Source organism: Lichenostomus cassidix, chromosome 8 (assembly GCF_008360975.1).
Source record: "Lichenostomus cassidix isolate B80296 chromosome 8, HeHo_3.0, whole genome shotgun sequence".
NCBI classification, from domain to species: domain Eukaryota; kingdom Metazoa; phylum Chordata; class Aves; order Passeriformes; family Meliphagidae; genus Lichenostomus; species Lichenostomus cassidix.
Window position 1 is genome coordinate 15,463,977 of NC_139489.1, and position 24,807 is coordinate 15,488,783.

General features: G+C 50.1%; 1 protein-coding gene across 2 annotated transcripts; it reads right to left on the bottom strand.

Moving 5' to 3' along the window:
* Window positions 1-17,766: 17,766 nt before the first annotated feature.
* On the bottom strand, window positions 17,767-22,649 carry BARHL2 (BarH like homeobox 2). 2 transcript variants are annotated; one of them, XM_085068036.1, is made up of 4 exons: window positions 22,175-22,500; window positions 21,790-21,979; window positions 20,186-20,411; window positions 17,767-19,700 (listed from the first exon to the last, which is right to left on the bottom strand). In XM_085068036.1, exons 1-4 carry the CDS (start codon window positions 22,367-22,369, stop codon window positions 19,388-19,390), a joined length of 924 nt encoding a protein of 307 aa, XP_084924162.1. In that variant the 5' UTR covers window positions 22,370-22,500; the 3' UTR covers window positions 17,767-19,387. The 2 variants fall into 2 exon arrangements, with proteins under 2 accessions (XP_084924162.1, XP_084924163.1); XM_085068037.1 differs by having other exon boundaries at window positions 21,790-22,649.
* Window positions 22,650-24,807: the final 2,158 nt, after the last annotated feature.

Genomic DNA, 24,807 nt, shown 5'->3' on the forward strand with positions numbered 1-24,807 from the left:
AGCCCATGGGGACACTGTGCAGAGAGCTGGAGAACAATTTGGGCTGGAAAGTGCTGCTAGAGATTACCTCACCCAATCCTACCCTACCAGAACAGGGCCAGCCCAGGTCCTGCTGCACCTTCTACAGGACTGCTCCTAACTGCTGCCATGAAATTCAGCCAGACCTAGGGCTTCATAAGGCAAAAGAACCTATTTTCATAGATGTATAATTCACCTATTTATTTTGGCTTTCACACCTTCCTGCCTACATTTGCTGTGAAGGCAGCAGAGCTGGTGAACAGCATTTTAGTGAATTGGTTGCCCAGGTTTTATTTTAGTCTGAAAGCAAAGTGTTGATATACACATATGTGTAATGTAGCACAAAGGCATGTTTACTGAAGCATGCCACCATGATGCTCCAGTAAAAAAAAAATAGCAAGCAACAAATCTGTTTCATCCTCAGCCGTACAGCTATTTAGATCATGACCAGCACAGCACTTTTGGGTAAATAAACATTAAAGACTTCTGATGTGTCTCCACAGCATTGGATGGCTAGGGGTTAAAAACGGTGTGCCTGCATATGCAGTGTGTGTGTTTGTGTGTGTATATGTGCCTGTGTGTGAGCATGCTTGCTACAGGCTTTAAATAATATTTTCTAACATTTCTTTAAAATTTCCTTAATTTACAGTCATCGAGAATGAGGTTTCAAAGCAAGCATTTAGAGGGAAGCTGTTCCTCAACAGACACTCATGTAAATATGTTACTTTAAAAAGAAAAAAAAAACCCAGCCCTTTCCATCTCTACCAGTGAAATGGCTACAAATGGGTTGCCATTAACTTTTGTTACTTGAGTAGGTGCCTGTAAAGGGCCAGGTGGTGTTTATGCAGATGAATGAGCATGTTACAATGTGTTCTTCCTTTTGGATAAAACATTAGCGTATCAGATGTGACAAATCAGATGTTCATCTTCCGCACTTCTGCATTATTTTACATTGAGAATTAGATAATGTGCTGGCTTAGCTTTTTACTTCGTGGGTTTTTTACCCTCTTCTTCTCCTCAAGAATAATTTTATACATAAAGTTCTTCCAACACTCTGCATAATCATAGTCTCAGCGTATGTCTAACCAGCAAGGTATTATGGTAATTGTGTATTTCCAGGTAGCGGGCTTTGCATCAGATGGAAGTGTACATTGTTTAACACACTGTATAATTATTGTGAAACAGAAATAATGGACCTACATGTTCAGGGTTTTTTTAATTCTGTTTCCCTACCAGAGCAGCAGATAATTCTTGTGTCTCCAGCAGCAGCGGCAGCAAAATAAATATTAGAATGTCTTACAACCAGAGGTATGCAAATAATTGAATCCTCAGTTCAGTGGCTAAACTGAAAAAAAAAAAATAACCTTTCATTTTAGGCTGACAAGAAAAAAGGGTATTTGGGTTTCATAAGAAGAAGAAATAAATAGTATTTTGTGCTTATGACTAGTTTAGTTGTATTTTGCCAAATCTGGTGTCAAAACATGATCCTTAGGTCTAAAAAATCAGAACTTTTAACTTTAAAAAAAATCCCAATGCTATTTTATTATGTCATTTTGTCTATTTTTGTCTATCTGAAAACATTTGAGGATTTCAGTTTCAGCCATCAGGAAGCAGCATTTTTAATGAGCAGATTACGTGCCTGAGATATTTCCCTTCACTCTGATTCAAATGTTCAAAATTAATTTCAAGTCTCTCTGACAACTGGACCACAACTGTCCTTCCATTTCTGTGTTATTTCTTTACTCTGTCAAATCAGGGCAGTTTTCCACTTCGAGGAAGTTGAATATATTCAGCAAATGACACAGTCATGGCCCATATGCCCTGTGTATTTTGCTATTAATTGTCCTCAAAGAATTGATCTCTGCATAGTTACTCTGCCCTGGTCTTAAGCCCTGCATAGACCTAATTCCTTTTTTAACCAGAAACATATGCCAGTCCAGGAGGAAAACTAAGAATCCACAATTCCTTGTGCTGGACAAGTCCTACAACAGTGCCCAACGCAGCTAAATGCTTCCAGGTGTGGGGCCAAATCCGTGTACTCACCAACTGTGAGTACAAGACTTGGGATTTGTACTTGTCTACCTGTGTAAGGGCTCAGCAGGCCCCATGGTTGCAGAAAGTCTTTGCTGCACATGGGTTTCCCAAGTGCTGCCTGTGGGAGATGAGCACCAGTGGGATGCTGCAGGGAGGACTGCACAGCAGAGCCAGCCACACAGCATTTGTAGGGGAAGGAAAGACCAGGCTCTCCTTGCACCACAGAAACTTTTTCTTGACAGACAGGTGAGCCCCTCCAGGGAATGAGAATGCATTAACTTGCCCAGGGCCTAGCTTAACCTTGGTGCAAACAAGTCATGGGCTAGAAAAATTCTACCAGGATGAGGTACTTGTTTTTTAGTATTAAATAGATGAATTTCTAGTTTGCTGAGCTTCACTTTATTTGAGTGACACCAACAGAATACACAACTGCTCCAGTTAAATGCACAGCTCATTTCTGTCTACATCTTGTAGGCAACATGTTCAACTGTATTCAAAATCAAGGCTGCAAAAGAATTTCTCATCATCAAAGACAGCAGCTTTAGTTCCCATAATTGTGTTGTTTTGTCCAAGGCTGAAAGGATAAAACAATGCTGCTGGGGGACAGCAGTCACAGCACCTGTGTGGTCTCACTTCATGTGTCACACAGCCAATTCCAGTGCAACTGCTGCACATGGTCCCATAAGGATAACCTAAATTAAACTTCTGGTTGCAGTGGAGCCTCAACACACCTGCAGGGAGCATTTGCTCCCATAGCCCTGAAAGTCACAAGTTATTAGCTGGTCCTTGGTTTGGTGACCCCAATCTCAGGAGCTGCTGTTGGTCAGCCTGTGGCTCTTACCAGTTTCAGACCAATTTACAAAGGGTTGACTTGATCTCCCTGACAAGAATACAGGAAAAAACTCTAGCCAAACTGTTGATAACATGAAAGCCTAAAAGCGGACTCCAGTTTGGGGAGGACTTTTCATTAGGGGCTACAAATTTTCAAACAAGTGAGGATATCACTCTAAATCTCCAGGTCTCTCTGATATGTCAAGTGCAGGATGTGCACACTGAAGGCCAGGATGGGGGAAAGCCAGACGTGTCTGTGCAGTTGCAGGCTGGGGGATGTGCCAACAGTGCCTCTCACATCACTGGCACCCTGCACAGGCCAGCATGTGGAAATATGGCCAGCACAGACCCCTGTGTTCTTTCCAAAGAGGCCCTTCACATCCCAAGAATTCTGTGGAGTTACTTCTCCTTTACTTCCAAGCACATTAATGGAGTATGGCCAGTAGCATCACCCTTGAGTGGACATTTCTTCTACAGCCTCATTCTGTCTGGGCTGCATACTTACTTGCTCCCTACCTTCTTCTGGGATTAGTAAGACAAGGCTTTGCATGTCTGCTGCTTTCTGATCTACCCTGTCCCCAGCACCCAGCTGAAACAACCACAAGAGGAAAAACTTATCCCATGTCTCTTGCTGGAAAAGACCCTCCCTCCAAGTACCTCAGTACTCCACAGCTAAGGTTCTTCTTGGGGAAGGAAATTACCATGTTCTGCGAGTTTCACAAGTACCAATGACCTCCTCATCTCTATGAACTTGTCCAAAAATACCCCAGGGCAAGCATGTCCTCATCTCACACACAAGCCCAAAAGTTTACATCAAAGCACAGCCTTACAAACACAGATCTTATTTGCTGTTTAGGGAACCTTACTGCAAAAGAGTAATGGTTATTTTACTCTTCACACAGCATTGCCACAATGTGGGCCAGGCGCTTTTTGTCCTATTCCATGTGACCCTGGCAGCAGCACTCTGTTTTCAACTTACTTAAGGGAAGTGCTGCTGGGGAAAACATAACTAATGAAAAACAGCCATCGTTTCATCTTCTTGTACATCTTCATGTTGGTTTTACTACAAAAAGAAAAAAAAAGTAAAAGAAAAAGAAAGAGAAATAAAAGAAATCAAACAATAAGAGTTATCAATCCCCATCCATGACTTACTCAGATTTGGTTTGATGCTGCAGGTCCCAGCATGTATAACTCTGATTTCTGCTAACTGGTCTCAGCCTAGTATTTTCACACCTTTTTTGTACTAAATGCTTACAACTGGTCACTCCACTAGCAACTGTCACCATGACACCTTTATTTAGAATTTTAACAACACAAAAAGCACCAGAAATGAATCTCAAAATAATAATCTTTTATTGTTTGCATTGCAATAAATTCCTGCAAATGCATCCCATTATCTTTTTATACAATTAAACACATAATGCCTAACTGTGAAGGTATCAGCCCAGCTGGGTACAGATGCAGTCTGCTGCCAGTCTGAACAGACCTCGGCTGTCTTTCAATAATTACCTGAATAAAAGAAAAATAATGAAGTGCTGTAGTTTGCTCATCCAAACTGGTAAAAAGCTGTTTGCAAAGAATAACTACAAGGGGAGTGAGACACTGGGCTTTGCTAATAAATAATTCTCAGAAATATCAGTTCTCAATTTACTACTTGTACACCATGGGCCAGTCAAAACTTGCCGGATGAGCCAATTTGCCACAGCTCTTGTTTTGAGTCTTTGTGAAGCTGCTGTGTGAGCACAGTGGGGGCTGCTTGCATCTATCCCTGGAGTCAATCAGTGGGCCTTTGTTTCCCGCTGGTCAAAAATATCAGGTGGCTCTGAGTGTCTAATTATCAATGAAAAATTAAATTCAGTACAGGAACATAGCCAGGAGTTGCCCCCTGCCTTCTGCCCTCATTCATGGGGTGTGAGTATCAAGATATTTGTTATAATTCAAAATGTATTCAGGCCAAATTGGGAACTTCAGGGGTGGGAAAGACAGAAACGTAAATGTGAAAACAAGAGTTGAAAACCTCACTGGCAAATCAGCAAATTTCTCCTTCTACTCCCTTAACAAATGGGGTGTGCAGCTCTAATTATGCAAAGAGCTTCCTCCATGGCACCGCCCATCAGGGACTTCTCATTGGAAATAGATTAAACCAAGTATATACCTATGTGATTCCATTACTTGCTGGCCTTGGGAAAGTGTGTAAATTGAATATACTACAAGTCAAGGTCTAGCTCTCTCCAAACTGGAACAGGTAGAAGCAGAGACACCTGTCAGGGCACAGAGATGAAACCCTTCACAGGAGCTATTTGCTCACCTGTGACACCTGTTCAGCATTGCAAATCACAGAAACTAGAAGAAGCCAATGGAAACAATCTCTGGATGAGACATTATGCGTAGACTAACAAAGCTTTTAGAAATAGTGCAAAATGGATAGGTACAGGTATAATGTCCATCCATCACCCATTCAACATGCAGAGACAACCCAGGCATCTCAACCGCTTGCCATGGAGTAGATCTGGGCTCCTGCTTACACTGGCCTTTCTAATTACTTGGGTTGTAAGCCAATCCAGGGAAACACACCTGAACATGGCAGACTGTATTTCTTTACCTGTTGATTGTTTTCTAGCAGTCAACGCTCATGATTTTTCACAAGAAGTGAATCCGCTTCCCAACAGAACAATAACCGCTGAAGCAGAGAGGGAGGCATAACACAGATCTGCTGGAGCTAATAGAAGGCATTGTCTCTGCTTCTTCACTTGCCCATCACTGTCCTTGCTTTTGAACACATATACGAAATGTTCCCACCTCTCTGGGTCACGGCTGAGAAATCGTTTGGAAGGCTGTCCTCACCCACAGATGGGAGGGGCTGCACACAGCCTCAGGAAGGACCGTCCCAAGGCACTCCCACCGACACCATCACACTGAACCTGACCTGCTCCCTTCACAGATATTCTTGGTAAGCATTGTATTGTAGCCAAAGAAGTAAGCACACACTATTAATGGGGTACTAGTGCTTCTACCTGTGTACATACCATATGTCCCACATCTTTTGATTACAAGATGCTTGGTTTTGCTTAGGGAAATTGATGTATCAGGAGTAAAGGTTCCTGGGACTTAAAACAGCAAAACAGCAGAAGAAACAGAGACGTGGTGCTGATGAGGAGCAGTACAAACATGACTGTATCAAAGTCTTGCAACTCTTGAGGCTCTTAAACCATATATGCAGCAGCACGACAAAGAACTCTGCCAGCAAACTTCAGGTAGCTAAAAACCTTTTCTGCCAGTGTGATTTCCCCCCCACAAAATGCATGGTAAAGCAGATCATAATTGTTTCACATCTCAAGAAAATAAGACATATCTACATTACTCACTTCATATGCAGATATGTTAAATTAGTCCAGATTAGCTTTCTTTGGTGCCTAGGCACTAGATGTCTTTGTCCCTTCTGTACCTTTCTTTTTCTGCATGAAAATTTTTATGTGTTTAGTTAAAACACCTTCAACCTGCAAGCCTTCCCTAGTTATGCACCTGGAAATCAATTCCAGCTCCTCCATCCCTGACACACAAGGTGATGTATGGCAACTGCTCAGTCCTGAGATCTTTTCTAGAAGGAACTCACCCAAAGGAAAAAGTTGGCCACCTAGGCACCAAGTAGAACAGCCACCTTCACACCAGATTTTTGACTCGCAGAATATTACGCATTGACATTAATTTTGATTAGCCATGGGGTTTGGACACTAATCTTTGTCATAGAGCCCTTGGAGACTGCACTGTAAACACACAGCAGATCAGAGTGGTGGATGGGTAGAAGTGGATGGATAGAAGTTTCTTCTTCATTCATGGTTTAATTACAGTTCCAGGCTGCCTTTCTTCTCACTGGGAGCTCAGTGGCAAACATTTACGGCCTTCTTCAACACAAGAAAACCCAGTCCTATAGACTTTACTCGCACACTGCTGTCATGGGGATGTTCCACAATTAAAGGGTATTCACACAAGTATGGGATGATGAGTGTACAGAAGCATTGCAGCATCAGCTCCAAAGTTGGCTCCTGCCCTGGCAGGATCTGCTGACAGCTCATCCCCCTGCACCTCCTCTCCACACTGGCTGCTCTTCTCAGGAATTGCAGCATTGGACTTCACCAGCCAAACTTGGCCAGATAAATACAGATAAAGACATTCTTACAGTAGGCAAAAAGCTATTAAAAAAATGTTTTGAAAAAATGTGTTTCAAGATTTTTGGCCTTTCTGCCACAACAACTGAAGCACCTCAAGATAGTTTTAAATGCTGTTTAAGGTTGCATCATACGTTTTACATCATAAATTATTAAGTGACTTAATGGACAATGCATTAGAAGGAAAACAGGCAAATTACAGAATAATTTAACTGTTGCAAAGAAACAGAGCAACTTGCAGGACGTAAAACACTCTATTTTGACACAGAATGCCTGAAGCTAAAGCAATTAAGGCTGCAAAATATTGCCGGCTGACATGATGTGTATGTAAATTTGTCATTCACTGGCAAGGGTTTGTAACAATCACAGTAATGTGCACAATAAAACAACCATGTGGTATAAAATGCTTTCTGCTAAGAGTACTTGGAAAATGTTGCTTATGTATCATTTAAGCTTATCGCTATTATACATACAGTAGTAGTTTATTACAAAAGATCCCACTTCAATACTGGTAGCTCAAACAAAGATAGCCCTTTGAATTATTATTTACCATTGTTTGTGTGCAGGATCATGAAGGAATTTTTTTTTAAGTTCCTTTTAACAGCTACTGCAAGATTTTCACCAGAGATTCAAATTCTAGTGAATCAGCCCCTCCAGGCTAGTTTAAAAAAGCTCACAAACTCCCTGCACTTTGCCAGGAGAGCAAGCAAAGAAAGAGATGCCTCAAAGATGCCAATACTTATATGGCTGAGTCGGTTATTTTATGTAAAAGTGAGAGCAGTAAAAGAGGCAATGAGACCTTTTGAGCCCCCATCAAAAGCAGTAGATTTAACTATAGGTCTTTCTGATCTGTACATCTGTACAAGCTGCCAACTCAAGGGCAAGCGAAGGCCCGCAGTGATGAGGACAAACCCAACTCTTTGGGTGCCTGTGTTCCTCCCTAGAGGTGGTGGAAGGCAGCAGTCATTTGTTCAGAGATCTTTGTAACAAGACAGGCAACACCTTACAGCTTCTGCTATGACCTCTACAAGAAAATAAAAATGCAGTCCTGGGGAACCTGGGCCAAATCCCAAGCCCTTTATTACATAAAGAAAAAAACAAAGAGAGGACACTGGAGGAGTCTCAGATCCCCTCAGACAGTTTTCCCATGTCCCAAAAATGTTGCTGATGCTTCCCATCTCTCTCCACCACTGGCACAAGGAGGGCACCTCGGGCTGCCTCAGACATGCTTGCACACTCAATCCCTTTGCGGGCAGATGGGCAATCAGTAGATTAAAAATACAGGTGACAGACCCAGACAAAAAGAAACATGACACCTGGTGTAAGGAACCCTGGATTTTAATATGGCCATGATGGGTCCATGGAGGTGGCAGGGTTCCCCATTTCAGCTCATTTTGCGCTGATGCACATCCTGCCAGCACAGCCCCACTCTGCAAGCCTGGCTTGACCTCCCAGCTAGACTCATCAGCAACAGGAGACTGCTGAGAGCAAACCCTTCTCCAGCCAAACTTTCCCATGCATCTCTGCAAAGCTGCCCCAAATGACATGCTTCCTTCCAGCACTTGGATACTCCATCCTGTTTTATCTCACGCTACCCCAAAAACATCTCTTCACAAACAGGGAGGGCAAAATTGGTTTTCCTGTAAATCCCTTGTCCCAGGCTGGTTTATCTTAATATTTATAGGTGAGATAACTGACCACAAGTGGCCCTAGGCATGGAAGGAGCATAAGTGAGGTCTCATCAGAAACACTATGAGTTCTCTGGGTCACAGCCAGCTTGGTTCCCAGTGACACTTTGACCTCCACCAGCATCCCCCCAACCAGGTAAAGGAATTTCCCCAAACTGCCACATGCTGCCTCCAGAACTTCAGCAGCTTTTGTTTTTCCCATTGATTTTGCTGATGAGGTGAATTAAGATGCCCCCACTCTTTAGGTACAATTTAAGAGACACCTTTTCTTAGGAGCACAACAAGCTCATGTTTCAAATTTCTGCTCTAGGCCACATTTCAGAAAACCATCCAAAAGACTACAATAGGCCTTCAATGCAGTGAAACATGAGATTTTACCAAAACAAGATTTTGACACCACATCTATTGTCTTTAAACATCCCATTTATGACATATAGAAAAGGAGCAGATACCCCAAAGTGTTGTGCTTTTTGACAGCCAAGACCGAGGTGAGCAGCCCCCTGGGATGCCCCTTTCCCTGCACTGCATCCTGACAAATGCACCCTGATGAGGACAGTGGCAAGGCAGTGACATTGCAGAAGGAATTCGGGGCAACTGAATTTCATCGTGGGGACTGCAAGCAGAGACTGAAGCCAGCATCTCCAGCCTTCCCACCAAAACACCAAGTTCAGCTAAAGAAAAAGCCCTACAGGGCAGCCGCTCAGGACTAGCCTCTTCCTCTGGGCCTCTGGACAGCTGTTACTAGAAAATCAGCATTTTCAAATGAGGTGCCAGCACCAGGACAACTCCTGGAAAATGAGGATGCTGTAGCAATTCTTTAATACATCATTTCATTCTCACCCAACATCCTCTCCCATTCTTTTCAAGTCACTGTCTTGTAGTTTGATCCCAAAGGGTAGGAGAAGAGGCTGAAGGAAGAGGGTGAATTTTAAACCACCTCTCCACATAAATAGAATAGGTTATGCATTCCTTTCTGAAGTATGGTATTAATCCCAATTGTGCCATAAAATATATATGACTCACTTGAGCCTTGTTCTCTGGTGAGTTATGAACTATTATGTCACTCATGGGATAAGTATTATGTCTCTTAAGGGACTATCACCTTTCCTCTATTTCATAATATAAAACTTCATTGAAACCTGCCGTGCCTGATATAAGCAACTCCTCGTCATGCACATTAAACCTTTTTCCTTCTACAGCTCCCTTCATTTAACTGATATTCACATCAGGATGAGATCTTTCAAATGCAGCATAAGCATAAATTAGTATGTAAGAGAAGCAGTCATTTAGCAGAATTTTTTCTTTAATAAATCTGGTGATATTTATATTTCATCACAGCATAGAAAGATTTTTCTTACACATTTAAAGATTTATTCCTGTGGTAAGTATCCAATTAATAGGGTTTTAGCATGCAGACAGGATTTGTATTTATGCTGAAGAAAATATGTTCTCATTATACTTTTATTCTCATGTTAGATTTATTGTGGGTTCCATTATAATTTATTTTAGTAGCTCTGTTTTCTAATTCTTTATATTTACATGTCTTTTCCAACAAAAATAATAATACATAAATAATACCTGACAACACTTTGCAGATTTTCTCTATTTGTATGCTTCAATTCTCCAAGCATCTTGGAATGGAAATGCTGTGAACTACAAAGGAAATCTCTATGTGATCTCTATTACATGAAAAATTATCATTTTTATATCCTCTTCACTCTGCCTAGTTCTTTCCAAGTTTCTGTTTGCAATGCATGAAAGTAGGCAAGCAATTGTAGCAAACCCAAGCAGGAATATTCACTACGTACACTTTTATTTTCAATATGTTGCTGCAATTAGTGGTGTCAGAGGACAGCCTGCTGCATTGCAGCAGAGAGCTCTTTCCTATTTACTGTCACATATATTTTTCCATAGCCTTTTTGGCCTGCTGCTATGGGATTTATGATAACACAATCCTACACTGCTATCCTGCAAACCACTGCCAAGAACAATGTTCAGTCAGTAACACTTTGCCTAGTCCCTTACCCAGCCTTTCTGCTGGTGTGCAGTGGGATGGGAGCTTGAAACTACAGTAAGACTGGCCTCACAGTCACCTGCCAACATTTCCAACATGAGATCTTATGCTGAGCAAGTTTCCACACACGCTGCATCTCCTAATGGAAAGATTCCTATAGGGTGCTGTACAGCAGCTTTCCTGAGCCTGTGCTGTGTAAGACAGCTTTCGTGTGCAGCCCATCCAGAGCTTTAGCCCCAGCACTAATCCCAGCAGGTCAGACCAGCGGCAGTCAGGCAGGACACAGACAGTGTACAACTGGAGAAGCCAGCTGAGTTACACTGCAGACATAACACTGTATGTAAGAGCGAAATCTGGCCAAGTGCTGTTGCAGTAGATGTTGCTTTCATTTTGCAGTGTACCCTCTGCTGGGAAAAAAAAAATGACTTTGTGTTAGATATCACATCTAATTATTCCTGTTGGGCTGGCCCAGAGAAATGTCAACAGTGCATTGTAAGTGCTAATTGGGGTGTCCATGCTCTGCAGTAGATTTGGGATACAACACCCAAGACTAGGGAGGTTAAGCATGCTTTACAGTACTGTACTGTAATGAGCTTAGTCTCCATGGAAGAGGCACAGCTTTGCTACACACACTTTGTGCTGCATTGCCCGAGCCATGCACCAGCGCGCTGGTTAAGGCAGGCTGCCCGTGACTACCACCAGTGGCCAGGAAAGGTGAGCAGGATTCCAAGCACATGCTGCTGAATGCTTCGCAAAACAGGCTAAGGTGGAGAGAGAAGGAAAGAGGGAAAGGAGAAAGGAAGGAAAGTGAAGGGGGAAAAAAGACTGTTGAAGAGTGAAGTAAATAAAAAGTTGCTAGTGTGCTTACCTTGCCTCCCACTGTTAGGCAGAAGAGCTCACTAGGTCATTAGACTCACCTGATGTAATATGGATTGAGCTGTCGGTGACTATACTGGGGCTCCATTGGAGATATACGCTTTGCTGCTTTTTCCCATAGACCCCATCATGCTTCTGAAGAAATATCAGTCCAGCCTTATTTCAGGACTTCCAATCCAGAAAAAGTACATTATTTTGGTATAGGGACAGTGATGGTACTTGAACCCACAGGATCCAGCCAAATTACCAGTGGCAAATCCCCAAAATAGTCTTTTTTGACAGCCTTCATTTTCTACATTGCTCTGTCCTGCTTTAGAGCACCAGTTGGAGGGAAGCTGCCTCTTCCTTTTACAGTGCTAGGGCAGCAGTGTCTGCTGTGACATCCCACCCTTCTACGTTCTCGGGCAATGTTTCATTGTTTTTGCCAGGCAGTCTTTAAAACTTTCAGGAATTCTTGTTAGATCTTCACATAACAAAACCAAAGTATTTAAAGCTACAACATTCCTGCTAGTCTATTGGGCTATAAATCTGACAGGAAGCTACTCCATGCTCTTTTGTGTCATGAGGGAACCGTTTGTGCCCCCCAGTGCATTTTTGCCAGTTCCATGGACAATGTTGCATCAGGTCCTGTTTTGAAAAAGCCCTACAACAGAGTGCAACTCAACAGAAACAGGCTTCAAGCCTGAAACATTACACTTGTTCAGATGTTGAGGCAAGAGTATGAGAAAGAAATCTGAAAGACTATTATAAGGACAAAGATGAGGCCTCAGATGTATTCTCTGTTTCACACAACTCTGCCATCATTATTACCCCATATGCTAATGCAGAAGATATAGGCAATTATTCCCAAATTTGCTTCATTTTACCTGTTCTTCCTGACCTCAGATTAAAATGCAACAGTGCCAGACTCCATAGATAATATAGAACAAAAACTCACAGACAGACTGTCAGCAAAGGGTTGTGTTGACTCTGGGGACAAGGTCTGGGGAGGGCACTGCAGTAGAGGTGCTGGCTGAGAAACTCTGTGCTGTGGTCTGCATTCTTCCAGAGGGGAAGGCATACAAAAAGTTGCACCTCTACCATGTATTCAAACAGAGAGATGAAGCTGCTCTCTGAGAGAACACACTAAGTGCAGGATTTGCCAAACTGTTCTCAGTGGTGGCATCCTGGGGTTGGTCACCTGGGAAATCCTTTGTAAGGACATTATCCTGAGAGAGCAGCTACAGTTCCTTTTTCTCACTCCATATTAATGAAGACCAGCGCAGCTGAACAATTGAACCAAATTCACCTGGTAATAGGTGTTTTACCCCAACCACACATGGAACAAGTCATTAGATGTTGGCTAAGCTGCTCACCCACTCAAGATACCCAAATGTACCCAGATGCCCAGATGCTGCTGAGCAAAAGTCAGAGGCAGATGTTGTCCTGCATGATTTTAGAATGATACTACCCATGAGGACACCTGTGCTTGGTATGGAGGGAAGCGAGAGGTATTTGCACAAGCATGTCAAGCTGGAAGAAAGGCCACTTGAATTCACACAGGGGTGTAACAGTGTACAAATCTCTGCATGCCTGCTTCAAGGTTTGGGAGAGAGATATATGTGGAACAGCTGGAAACCTACCTAGAAACCATGTGTGCAAAGCCTTAATGTAGGTATCCCTGTCATATGTTTTACATAGATGATGTATACACTGCACTGCCACAGAGAAACTCCTACTTCATGTATACTGCAGAAAGGAAGGATAAAAAAGACAATGTTACTCTCATTCTGCACATCTTCTTCACTGTCTAGATCCACTAGTTGTATTTTTGTTTGCTTTCTGAAATAGCAGAAAATTGGGAGGGAGTTTGTGACAAAAAGCTAGATAAATATTTAATGTATCAGCACCTGTCATATAGTTTTTGTGCACCAGCACTATCGATTTCCTGGTAGTTCTTCCCTACCCAACTTCATTAAAGAATAAAAGTAAAGTAATAAGTCATTTCACACTCTGTCTGACCATTATACAATAATAGCAAGATTTCATGCAAGGGTACAACATTATGCCCATCTGCAATCACAGTCTCTTTGCAAAAATCTCAATTCACACTTCACATGCAGCTAACCTTGTTACCATTCCCTTCCTAAACCCATCAGTCTTGCAGCTGCACGTCTTCACAGCCCAACATCTTAAAATTCATCACTTTGACACCCTCACATCCCTACAGGTCAAACTAAAGACACCAACCAAGAATAATTAAGGGGTACCCCAGATGTTTGGTTTCCTTCTAGCCAACCTTTCCCAGAACTGGGTACAGTTCTCTGGTCATATACTAAAGATCCATGGAAGGTGCTTGTTTTAAGGGAATAAGACTGCTGACAAATTTCAGAGCTCGGTCCCCCTCTTTCCTTTTTTTCCCTTTTTTTTCCCCTTTTTTTTTTACAAGTATAGCTCTTTGTAGTTGGAATTCGAACAAGAAGTGTGATAATGAGTAGGTTCAGGGAAGGAAAGGTGTTATCTCATTAAGGTAATTACTAAGACATCCCCACCATTACCTCGGTTTGAAAATGTGGCAATTAAAGAGCCCTACATGGGCTCTCAGAGACGAGGGAACAAGGCAGTCTCGGAAAACTTTGGTGTGCCCAGGCCGGAGGGGAGGGAAGCGCCGATCCCGGCGGGCACGGCCCGGTGGAGCGGGGCGAGGGAGGGGCGCCAGGAGCCGCCGCGACGGCGACCTGCGGCTGTGCCCCCGGCTGAGCGCGGCTCCCTCCAGGGAGGGCGCGGCGGTGGCGGGGGAGCCCCTGGGGGTCCCGTCGAGCCCCGCACCCGTCGCTGCCAGCGCTAAGTGCCTCACTTGGGCTCCTTTGAAATCCGCAAATTTTAAGGACCGGCGTTTGTGCGCTTCCATTAATAGAAGCGACTTGTGAAAAATAGGGCATATGAATATGGAAAGGCAGTTTTAATGCGACGGGCGCTTGGCTGGACCTGCTCTCCGGCTGGAAACACGCAGAGATAGGCACGGGCTCCGGCTGCCCCACGGCCCTTGAAAGGCTGGAGTAGCCCAAGGGAGGAAAGAAGTTTGGGGCTTTTTCATGAAACGGGGGCACGGGAGAGCTGCGCCTTCGGGGGTCGCCCACTCGCCCCCCGCCTGTCCCGGTGGGTCTCCACCCCCATCAGCTGTGCCCCTCCAGGGATCGGGGAGATTATTTCGATGCTATCCCCGAAATAGAGCAGGCTGTTTCTCCCACGGGGCGAGGGCACAGGGCAGCCTCGGTAGGCCAGGTTCCCTGTACCCCCGTTTTCTCGCAAACAGAGCTCCCCGATAAACCTGCTACTGCGGAAGAAACCCGGTGGTGTCACCAGTGGGAGACGTGGGTTTAGCAGCAAGACAGAATAGAGGAGGGGGAAAACATATAATTCCAACCTGAAACGGTTATTCGCTGCCCATGCTAGCCACCTCTGTCCTGGGAATATTTCTTACATTATGAAGGCTTTTGCTCTTTCCACAGGTGAGTTCAGCCTAGCTGCACTCACTCTACGCCCTGGGCTTCAGCCGAGGTGTTCGAGTGGGCTGCAATGAGGACTTGGGGTGACTTACAACATCAGTAAACACATTTGCACAGAAGCGTGGTGTGAATTTGGAGGAAACTAAACTCTGGAAAGGCAGAAAATAACAAAAGTTAAAAAACCACCCTCACAAGAAACACTAAAACCTGCAGGAGCGATAATCAAGCCCCAGAGCACCAATACAGCGTTACATGCAGGCGGTGTGTTTAACGCAACCGGGGTAACCGGCACAGCAGGGAATTCCTCTCGGTGCTGCTCACTGGTTCCCAGAGGCTGAGCCCAACTCGCATGCCAGGCCGGGAAAGAGGATTAAGCTCTGGAGCACTCAGCTGCCTCACCGGCGCCAGGGCTAGCACCCTCGGAGCGGCACAAGCAATGCTCGTCCCCGTATGCCAGCCCAGTGGAGTCACCCTTCTTGCTTTCTGCTCTAACGATGGCCAAGCCGATGCCCCGAGAGAGAGAATTAAACATGATCCTGCTGCTGCATCCCGCAAGAGAGCCCATCAGCCAAGGACAGCGGTGCAGCCTGCCCGCAGCTCTGCTGCCGGGAGGACCCAGCCTGGAGCCGGAGCTCAGCGAGCCACCAAAACCTGTCCGAGTGTAACAGGGGTTCCTCGAAGGAGCCTCCAGTGTCGTGCCCACCTGCAAAACACATAGAAGAAACAAACTAAAGGGCACTCGGGCGCAGGATCTCTTTGGTCCCACGGTGGACGCGCCCGTGTTAATCCGGAGCGACACGACCCGGGAGAAGGGGAGCGGTCCTGTTCCGTTTTTAACCCCATCTGCCCGTGAGCGGGCAGCACTCAAACGCCCTGCACAAAGCCTTCAGGACGCAGCCTGCCCTCAGGGCTGAGGGGCCGGGCCCGGGCTAGGACAGGAACTCTCTCCCAGGAGCTGGGCGGCAGGGAAGCGAGCCAGGCAGCGCTTCGGCAGCAGGAGATTGTGCCAGCCTCCTCCATCTTCACCATCGCCCGCCGACAAGTGCCGGGGAAGGCGGCTGCGAGGTTCTAGAGGACGGGAGACTCCCGTGCCGCCCGACGTCCCAAGGCCGGGGCGGGACGCTGGGGCCCCGGAGCTGTCCGTGGTGCTGAGGGCGGGCGGGGCCGCAGCCGCCCGGCACGGAGCAGGTGTCCCCGCGGCTGGAGGGGCCGGGGCGGCCCGGCTCTTTGTGGGCCACCGTCCGGCACGGGGAGAGCACCTACTCCCGGCCACCCCGCCGGCTGCCGCGGTACCTCGAGTACAGACAGCCCTGCTACAGCCTCACGGACTGTTTCCGTGCTCACCGCACCAACAGTCAGGTCTTTTCCAGTGGATGCCGGTATTTTTCTCTACTTAAGTCTGAGAGAGCCCGTCCCGTTCGTCTGGCAGCAGATGAGTTTGATTTTTTGCTCACAACCGCTTCCAAGGCCGAGACCGGGTCCTGGCCCGGGCAGGAGAGGGACCGGGCTTGCGGCAATTCAGCAGCTCGGCACCAAGTCTGGGGTGGTCACGGCGAAAGCAGCGGTCCAGGAAGGGAAAGGGGGAGAAACCCGACGGGCGCGGCCGGGAAGGCAGAGCAGCCAACGGCGCCGAGGCGCGAGCGGTGCCTGGCCCCGCGCCGTGCCGCTCACCGCGCTGGAGCAGGCGGCGGAAGGCGGCCCCACGCATCCCGTCCCGGCGCCCGGCTCTTTGTCCTGCCGCAGCACGCTGTAATGCGGGCCCGTGTGCGGGGCTCTTAAAGGAGCAACTGAGCCTGTTCCTACAAGGTTGCAGCCAGGGAACCTGGCCCGGCTATCTCGGGGCAGCCTGACCTTGGGTCGGCTCTAGCCCAGCGCGAAAAGGGAGCGGGACAAACGAAGGACTTACGTTTGCAGCCCTGCTTCCCACATGGGAAAAGGAAGAGCGAAAGAGAACAATTCTTGCTCCAAACCTCCTCCCGTTTACACGCATTTTTCAGTTGGGTCTGGAAATATGTTTCAGGGGAGGTGGCAGTTCCTAGTGCCCCCTCCTCCCGCAGCCCCTGGTTCAGACACCATCCGACACGGCACCGGCAGCCCCCAGCCCTGCCTCACTCCTCTCTCGCTCGTGTCTGCTACCGTTCCCAAAGCGCCAAAAGCTCCCTGTCCCGGTGGGCACCCCGCGGCAGGCCCTGCTCGTGAGAGGGCCACTCATCTATTTTGCATGAACTTTCCTTTCTTGTTCTCACTACTTTTCAGTGAGTTTGTGAAGTCAAAACCGAGCCATGGAGAACAACGAGCTGGGACTCGTTTTTCCAGCTGGATCTCCTCCATTCGTGAAAGATTTCTCGCTCAGACTAAGGAAAAGGCCCTAACGAGTTCAAATTTCCTACCTCCTTCCCCAGCCCGCATAGGGTGGGCTTCCCGGGAAAGCCTCGGCGTTGATGCGGGGCGGACGGACTGCTCTGGCCACTCAGGGACCAGCTTCCGGGTCGTTCCTGTGGGGGGTATTTGGGGGCCACGGCGGAGACGCGGGGAAATACTCAGCAGCCGCCGCAACACGGACAAAAACCGAAATGGGCGTTCCCGACCCGCTCCCCTTTTGTTAGATCAAGGCAAAGGTCAATATGGTTTTAACGCGAATTTATTTAGCACAGAAATCAGCAAGCCGCTCGCTAATTAGCAAAGCCCAAATAAACGTGCCCGGAGGCTTCTCTTTTCCTTTTTTCGTTTTTTTTTTCCCTTCTATCTTAAAATAAAGGGGACCCGCGAGCAAAAAATAGAGGGGGGGGGGCAAGAGCCAAACCCTCAGAGGAGAGGATAATATGGGACTTTATGAATGTTTTATAGGTAATTGCTGTATAACTTTCTCATTTCGCAGGGGGGTGTTCACCTCCAAAGGCTGGGGACAGAGCCGTCCCCAGAGTCCAGTGGAGGGTCACAGCCCCCAGTCCCGACCCGCGCCTCCTCTGCCCCGCGGGACGGCCGGGCGGCCCACGCCGGCATGGGGAAGAGAGGCGCTCGGCAGGGAGCAGCCTGCCAGGGGAAGGGGTGGGGGGGAACTGGCACACTCACAGCAATCAAGTTCAAAGGCCAGCGAGGCTCGGGAGCTCCGTGTCCGCCGGGACCCCTCCGCCCTCCCTGCCTGTTTCCCCTCGTTACTCACCCCGACCGCCGGCGCTCGCTGCCTGTCCCAGCTCAGTGCGGAGACAGCTGCCGGGCCGAGGCCACGTCCCCAAGCTCTGCCAGGCCCCGTCGCACCCGCCCCAAGGGGCCAGAGCCTCTACCCGCTGCCGCCCTGCCCAGGTGCTTAAAATAACAGCAAGGGGCACGACACCTGCGGGGGATTTGATTTTCCTTTAAAATACAGATAGGGAAAAACAGAATCTGTTAAGAAACAACGAGCCTATAATTCAAAATATATTCAGTATAATACTCAAAATAAAAAAGTGGCATCTGCCTTTTCTACTCCGAATTTCTTGAGTTCTCATCACGGGGAAATTAGCTAGCTTGAATTTTCGCGTTTGTTAAAAAAAGATAAAGTTTATTTCTTTTCTATTTCTTTTTTTTCTTTTTTTTCCTGTGATTTTTCAGTCACAAAAAAAAAATCTATATTTTGTCATCTAAGCATTTATTTTACTGAATCCAAAAAGACATGAAAAGGGATTGGGAAGAATCACGTTCGTTCGTTTTAAACTAACGTATAGAAGTGAATTTTTTTTTCTCCATTTTTGGACGACATATAATAAATATGATATAGCACTCAGCACTCGGTCTGTACAATTCTGTTCGCATTAGGGAGCATGCCACTTTTCAATAAGAAAAAAGAAAAAAAGGTAATGAGAAAAATCAGTGCAAAGTTCTCCGTTCCCCTGGTCTTCTCCGCCGGTCGGGGGTCGAGGCGCTCTCATTCCCTCTGTCCTCCGCAGCCGTTAGTTTCTCCGGCGGGCTCGGGCTCCCTCTCCCTCTCCTCCTCCTCCACCCCCTCCGTAACTCTCTCTCCGAGCTCCAAGTCCTGCCTCGCAGTAGCTGAGGTCGGCGGGTCGCCCCGCGGCTCTGCCCGCCTTCCCCCGCGTGTGGTCGTTTCACTTACGGGCTTGGCTCTGGGTTCACGGTTCAAGAGTCCCTGCTCTGACTGATCGCCTCCCTCGGTGGCCGGTGACTGCCTGCAGAAGCTCCTGCCCCTCGGCTTCCCCTCGCTTCCTCCTCTGCGGTGCTGGGGCTTGTTTGGGGACGGGGAGGGGAAGGGCTCGTTGCGGGGACCGCGGTGCCGTTTCACCGGGGGTGCGGGGTGCCGGGCATGGGGTTGGCCAGGGGATTGAGGGCAGGCTGCCCGCCGGGCCCCAGCCCGTGGATCAGCACCCGCGGCACCAGCGGCCGCTGGAGCTGGGGGTGCGGCGCGGGGGGAGTCCGGTACATGCTGCTGTACATGGCTGCGGCCGCCGCGGCCGCCGTCGTGCTGTCCATGCTGCCCAGCAGGCTGGGGTGATAGAAATAGGGCGAGGGGAACATCCGCTGCAGCGCTGAGTAGTTCCCGGCCTCGGCCAGCAGCTCCAGGCCCACCGCCGTCTGTCGCTTCCACTTCGTCCTGCCGGGGGGAGCAAGAGGCGGCTGCAGGGCTTTCGCGGGGCTCCGAGGACGGCGAGCCCCATCCCCTGCGCGGCCCCGCACCACCGCGGCCCCGACGGGGCGCACTGGCCCCGCGGGCCCGCACACGGTGCGATCCTCCCGGCTCAGCCTGGTTTTCCCCCCGAGCCCCGCACCCCCCGACACATGCATACGGCGACTCCGGCCAAATTAATAACCGCGGTACACGGTTAGATCGCAACGCACTGACACTAATGGTTTGCGACAGAATTAGGGTGGCTGCAACCGTATGTAATGAGACAGAAAATTGCGGCAGCGTTGACAGGGGCCGGACCCCCCAGCCCACCGTCGGGAAGGGCGCGGGGCAGCAGTCGAGAGCTCCCCGGACCACCCCGGGCTCCCGCGGGCAGGAACCCAGCGGAGCAAGCCCACCCCCCGGCTCTCCGGGGAGACCCTGGGCCGCCGCCCTGCCGGGGCCCGCCTTACCTCCGGTTCTGGTACCAGGTTTTGACCTGTGTGTCGGTGAGGTTGAGGGCGGCGGCCAAGTCCATGCGGTCCTGCACGCTCAGGTACTTCTGCCGCTCGAAGCTGCGCTCCAGCTGGTTGAGCTGGTGGTCGGAGAAGGCTGTCCGTGCCTTCCGAGGCTTCTTGGCCCTCACCGGCGGGCTGTCCCGGCTGCTGCTGATCTCCCGATCGCCCTCCTCCTTTGTCCCTGCGAGTGAGCCGAAGAGCGGTGAGGGCCGGCGGGACACCGGCTCGACTCCCGCCCCGCCCCGCCGCGGCTACCGGGCCCCGCCGCCCCCTCCCTGGGGGCTTCTCCGGGGCACGGGGGGAACGGTCAAGTATGGCGGGGGGCGGTGGCGGCGAGCCCGTCCGGGGAACAGCGGGATTCCCACTCTCCGTTTCCCAACTACAGGGCTTTCGTTATTTTCTCGCCGTCTCCCCCCGGCCCGAAACGCCGGGAAATCGATCTGTCAATCCGGCTCCACTCGGGCCCCAGTTTGTGGCGCCCCTTGATCTTCCCCGCAGGAAGAACAATAATCTCCCTAATTGACCCACTGGGGAGGTTGGTGCACACAAAAATGGCCAGACCAGACTGTACATCTGGTTTGGGCACTCCTATGCTAATGCTGAAAGAGCAAAATGAGCTGCACTCGCGGGCACCGCGCCGCTCTGAGCCTGGTGAAAATAGCTCAATTGGGCAAAATTAGGAAAATTTGTCCTGTTGCCTCTCGGCTCACCAGGCTGCCTGCGGAGAGGACAGCTCCGCCGACACGGGAGGGAAAATATCTCCTCCCTGCTCTCCTTTCCTCACTCTTTTCCTCCTTTCCCTTTCCCATGCACACATAGCTATTTTTACTTCCGAATCCCTCACGGCTGGGGCTTCCCCATCAGCGTGAAATCCCTAATTGAAAAAAAAATTGAAGATGGAGAAATAAACCTCCTATCCCGGCGCAGGGAAAACGCGAGGGGTTTGCCAAACGTACAAAGCCCTCACATCTCCCTACGCCGAGCACGGGCCGAGTTGTTGTTGTTGTTGTTTTTATTATAATCTTATTTTTAATTAAAAGTTAGGTGGGTTGGTTGGGTTTTTTTTTTTTCGTTTACTTGTTATTGACTGCTAGGGAAGTAGAATTGTTTATCTTAATTTTGGATCGAATGAGCAAAAATGAAAAGGCTGAATGCACTAAGTGCAGCTGAGCCGCCGGTTCTTAGAAAGCTAGAGAATCATTTATGTGCATTTGCATTAAAAATAAATACAGTCTGATTTCCCATGCGATCCCACTGCTCGGGCTATTTCCTTAAAAATGGGGAAACCAAATAAAAAAAACAAAAAAAAAAAAAAGAAAAAAAAGAGAGGAGGAAAGGCCAACAGATTAAAGAAAAAAAAAAAAGCGCGATTTGATTTAATTTCATTTCCTACCGACCTTATCCCCGCGATAGCGAAGATCACTAAGCGGCTCCGGCAGAGCGAGCGCTCCTACGGCAGATTTTCTCCCCGATTTTCGTTTCACCAATGCGGCCGAGCACCGCGGCCCCGGTTGTACCGGCGGCCGAGCCCGTGCAGAGCCGGGCCGTGCCGTACTCACCGTGGCATTTGATGTCCCCCTGCGTGTCGTCGCGCTTGTCGAGCTTGGCTTTGCCGTCCTCCTGCTCGAGTTTGGGCCTGAAGCTCTCCGGAGCCGCGCTGCCCTCCTGCTTGGGAGTGTGATGGGGAGAGGGGACGCTGGTACTGTAAGGTGCACACGCCGCTAGCGGTTTGCTGTCGCCCAAAATGTCCTTAATTAAAAAAGAAGAGGTGGAAGTCCTGGGGCCGGAGCTGGCCGAGCCCAGCTGGGGCGGCGGTGGCTGCGGGGGCGACGGCTGCAAACTCGGCGGCGGCGGCGGCGGGTGCGGGCCGAGGTGGAGGTGATGCGGCGGCGGCGGGAGGCTTTCCGCCACCCCCAGGTGCGGCTCGGGGTGCTCCATGCTCACCGAGATGGGCGATGAGGGCGCCGTCCCCACCGTGTCGATTTCCGAGCAGGGGGACGGCGTGGCCTGGCTCCTAAAATCCGCCGGCCGGCCGTCGCCGTGGGGGCGAAAATCTCCGTTCATGACTCCGGGGCTGCCGGTACTGCCACCCGACAGGATCGTATCTATCCCGAAGCTGGACCCGCTCGGCCCCTCCATGGCGGACCGCTCAGCGCCGCGTCGGCATCCCCGTGGGCGGCCGCGGGGGTCTCTCACCGGGGGCGGAGGAGAAGGGATGGGGGGGCGGAACCGGGTTACCCCAACCCGCGCACCGGCGGCGCGGTCGACACTAACTCGGGGCCCCCGCCGAGCCCCACATCGCCGCCGGGCCGGTTCGCCGCTAACCAACTTTGTTGCGGGAAGTTGCGGGCGCGGAGCGGGGCGGACACCGGCCACTGCGGCGCGCCCGCCCGTGCCCACCGAGCTCCTCTCGGCGGCGGCGACTCCCCCCGTGACGTCACAGCCGCCGCGTCCCCCCCGCCGTTTATTCTAAACCCGGGCTTTTGCCGCCGCCGCTGCCCGCCCCCATTGGCGGAGGGCCGAGAGGGGGCTGACGCAGCGCGGGCGGCAGCCAATCGGCGGCGGCGGCGGGGACGGACGTGGGGGGGGTGAGCGCGCCCCCGCTGCCGCCAGGGCCCGTCCCCGCCGCCGCCCCGTCGGGTCTCGAATCCCCGGTCGCGGGATTGGATCCCCCGGAGAGTATCATCCGGTGTTCCCGGGACGGTTCCCCGGCTAAATATCAGAATATTGGGAAGTGCCAAAGACAAGACGGCATATTGATCCTGATGAAGCTGCCTGTCAAGCTAATTAGAAGAGTAATTATAAAGGTGATAATGAATGATTTAGAGTTTTCCGAGTTTTATTTTAGTAGTAATTACAATTTCCGGGGTCCAATGAAGCGCAGCCCGACATCCCCGCTCCCGGCCTGCAGTAGCCCCTAGACCCGGCCAGCCCCGAAAACATCATACGCGACCGCAGACCTCGGGGGCACAGGGGAGCGGGACACAGCAGTGGGGGAGGAGGGAAGGATTGGGGTAGAATGAGTGCAAGAGGGATTTTGGGGGGACTGGTGTTCAGCGACGGCAATAGGTACTGCCTTAGGTGTGGGGCCGCTGGCATCCCCGCTCCGCACACGGCGGCTGCCCCGGTGATGGGACCCCACCGTCAGCCTGGAGCAAGGAGCGGGGATGGAAGACACGCAGGTCTCTTCTAAACCCGCTCATCGTCCTGCCTGCCCCGTAACCGGGAGTGCCCCGTCCGGCCGTGCACAGTGCTGCTGTGCGGGTGTGGTGACAACGCGGGTGCTCCTCCACCACGCTTTCCACCGCGTTTTGTTTCCTGGGTAAACCGTCCTGCTCAGATGTACGGAAGGGTGAGGGGAGCGGACGGGAAGCACAAAGGGCGTGAGGGACCATGTTCAGCCGGTAACTCGTTGCGGACGGTTGGATCCGATGTGTGACGCCGCAGCCCCGGGACAGCGGTGGGGGATGAGAAGCTGCGCCCCGACATAAGTGATGTCTATGTGCGGAGTGCCGCGGCCTTCGACTCGGCTTCCGACGGCTTGGGGCCGGCCTTTCTTCCTGAGGTGGGGGGCGAGGAGTTTCTGTGCCATCGCTGGTAAAAATCGAGGTGCTTTCCTGGGATTCCCCGGTCACCGGTGCCGTACCCAAAGATCACCGGTGCTCTCCGGGTACCGCGGCAGGGGCAGGTCCCGGCCTCACTGCCGCACTTCGGAGATGGTTTTTCGACGTCAGGAAAGCCTGCCCACGGGTAGGCCGTTGCTACCGAGCATCTCCCGCTCCATCCCAACGGGCACGTATCGGCGTCCACCGCCCCACGGGCAGCCGGGGGCAGCTAGTTGTACGGGTTGCCGCCGGGCTGTAGGCACCGGTGCTGCGCCCGGAGGCCGGTGAGGGAGCGGAGGCGGCGGGCCCGAAAGAGGTGCAGGGCCGCCCGTGTCCGCTGGGCGGCGGTGGCGGCCGCCCCCGTTGTCCCCGACGGGCGACCAGCGCGGACGAGGCCGGAGGCAACGTGGAGCAACAGCCCCGGTGTGAGCAGGGCTGGCAGCACGGCGGGGTGACCTCCTGTCAGCACGTTCCTACATATGGAGCATTTAAAGGAACAAGGAGGAAAAGAGGGGACAGAAGAGGAGGGGAAACTGAAGAGTAAACTGAAAGAAAAGGAGAAAGGGAAAAATACTTTAATATCTGCACAGGCAGGTTTTCTGCAGCAGGGAAGCAACCCGAGGCGCCCATGTTTATCTTGCTGTCTTGGTTTGCAATTTACCAAAACTATGTCCTAATTATCCCTGGGGGAATGCGAGATCCGGGGTAATATGTTACACTACCATAATCCTTTAACTCACAATACACTTCTCCGTCCCGGAATCGGGATTTAGGGCTTAAAGTCATGTTCCTGAAGAGTGAACACCTTTCATTTCCTTCCTCTTATTTTTTAATCCTCGACTCCATTGTGCAGAAATATTTAGGGGAAAGCGGCGGCCAGTCCCGCTCTGGCCGTGGCAGCCGCTCTGCTCCCGCCCGGCCTCCACTGAGCCCGGAGTTCCCGCAGCCTCGGCCTGTCCAGCTCCTCCGTGG

What these genes read in the sequence shown, in the direction of transcription:
- BARHL2 (XM_085068037.1), bottom strand. Translation starts at nt 22,369, where the DNA reads ATGGAGGGGCCGAGCGGGTCCAGCTTCGGGATAGATACGATCCTGTCG. An exon ending in GGGGGACATCAAATGCCACG is followed by an intron (nt 20,412 to 21,789) that starts GTGAGTACGGCA and finishes GCTCACTCGCAG; the next exon opens with GGACAAAGGAGGAGGGCGAT. An exon ending in ACCTGGTACCAGAACCGGAG is followed by an intron (nt 19,701 to 20,185) that starts GTAAGGCGGGCC and finishes TCCCCCCGGCAG; the next exon opens with GACGAAGTGGAAGCGACAGA.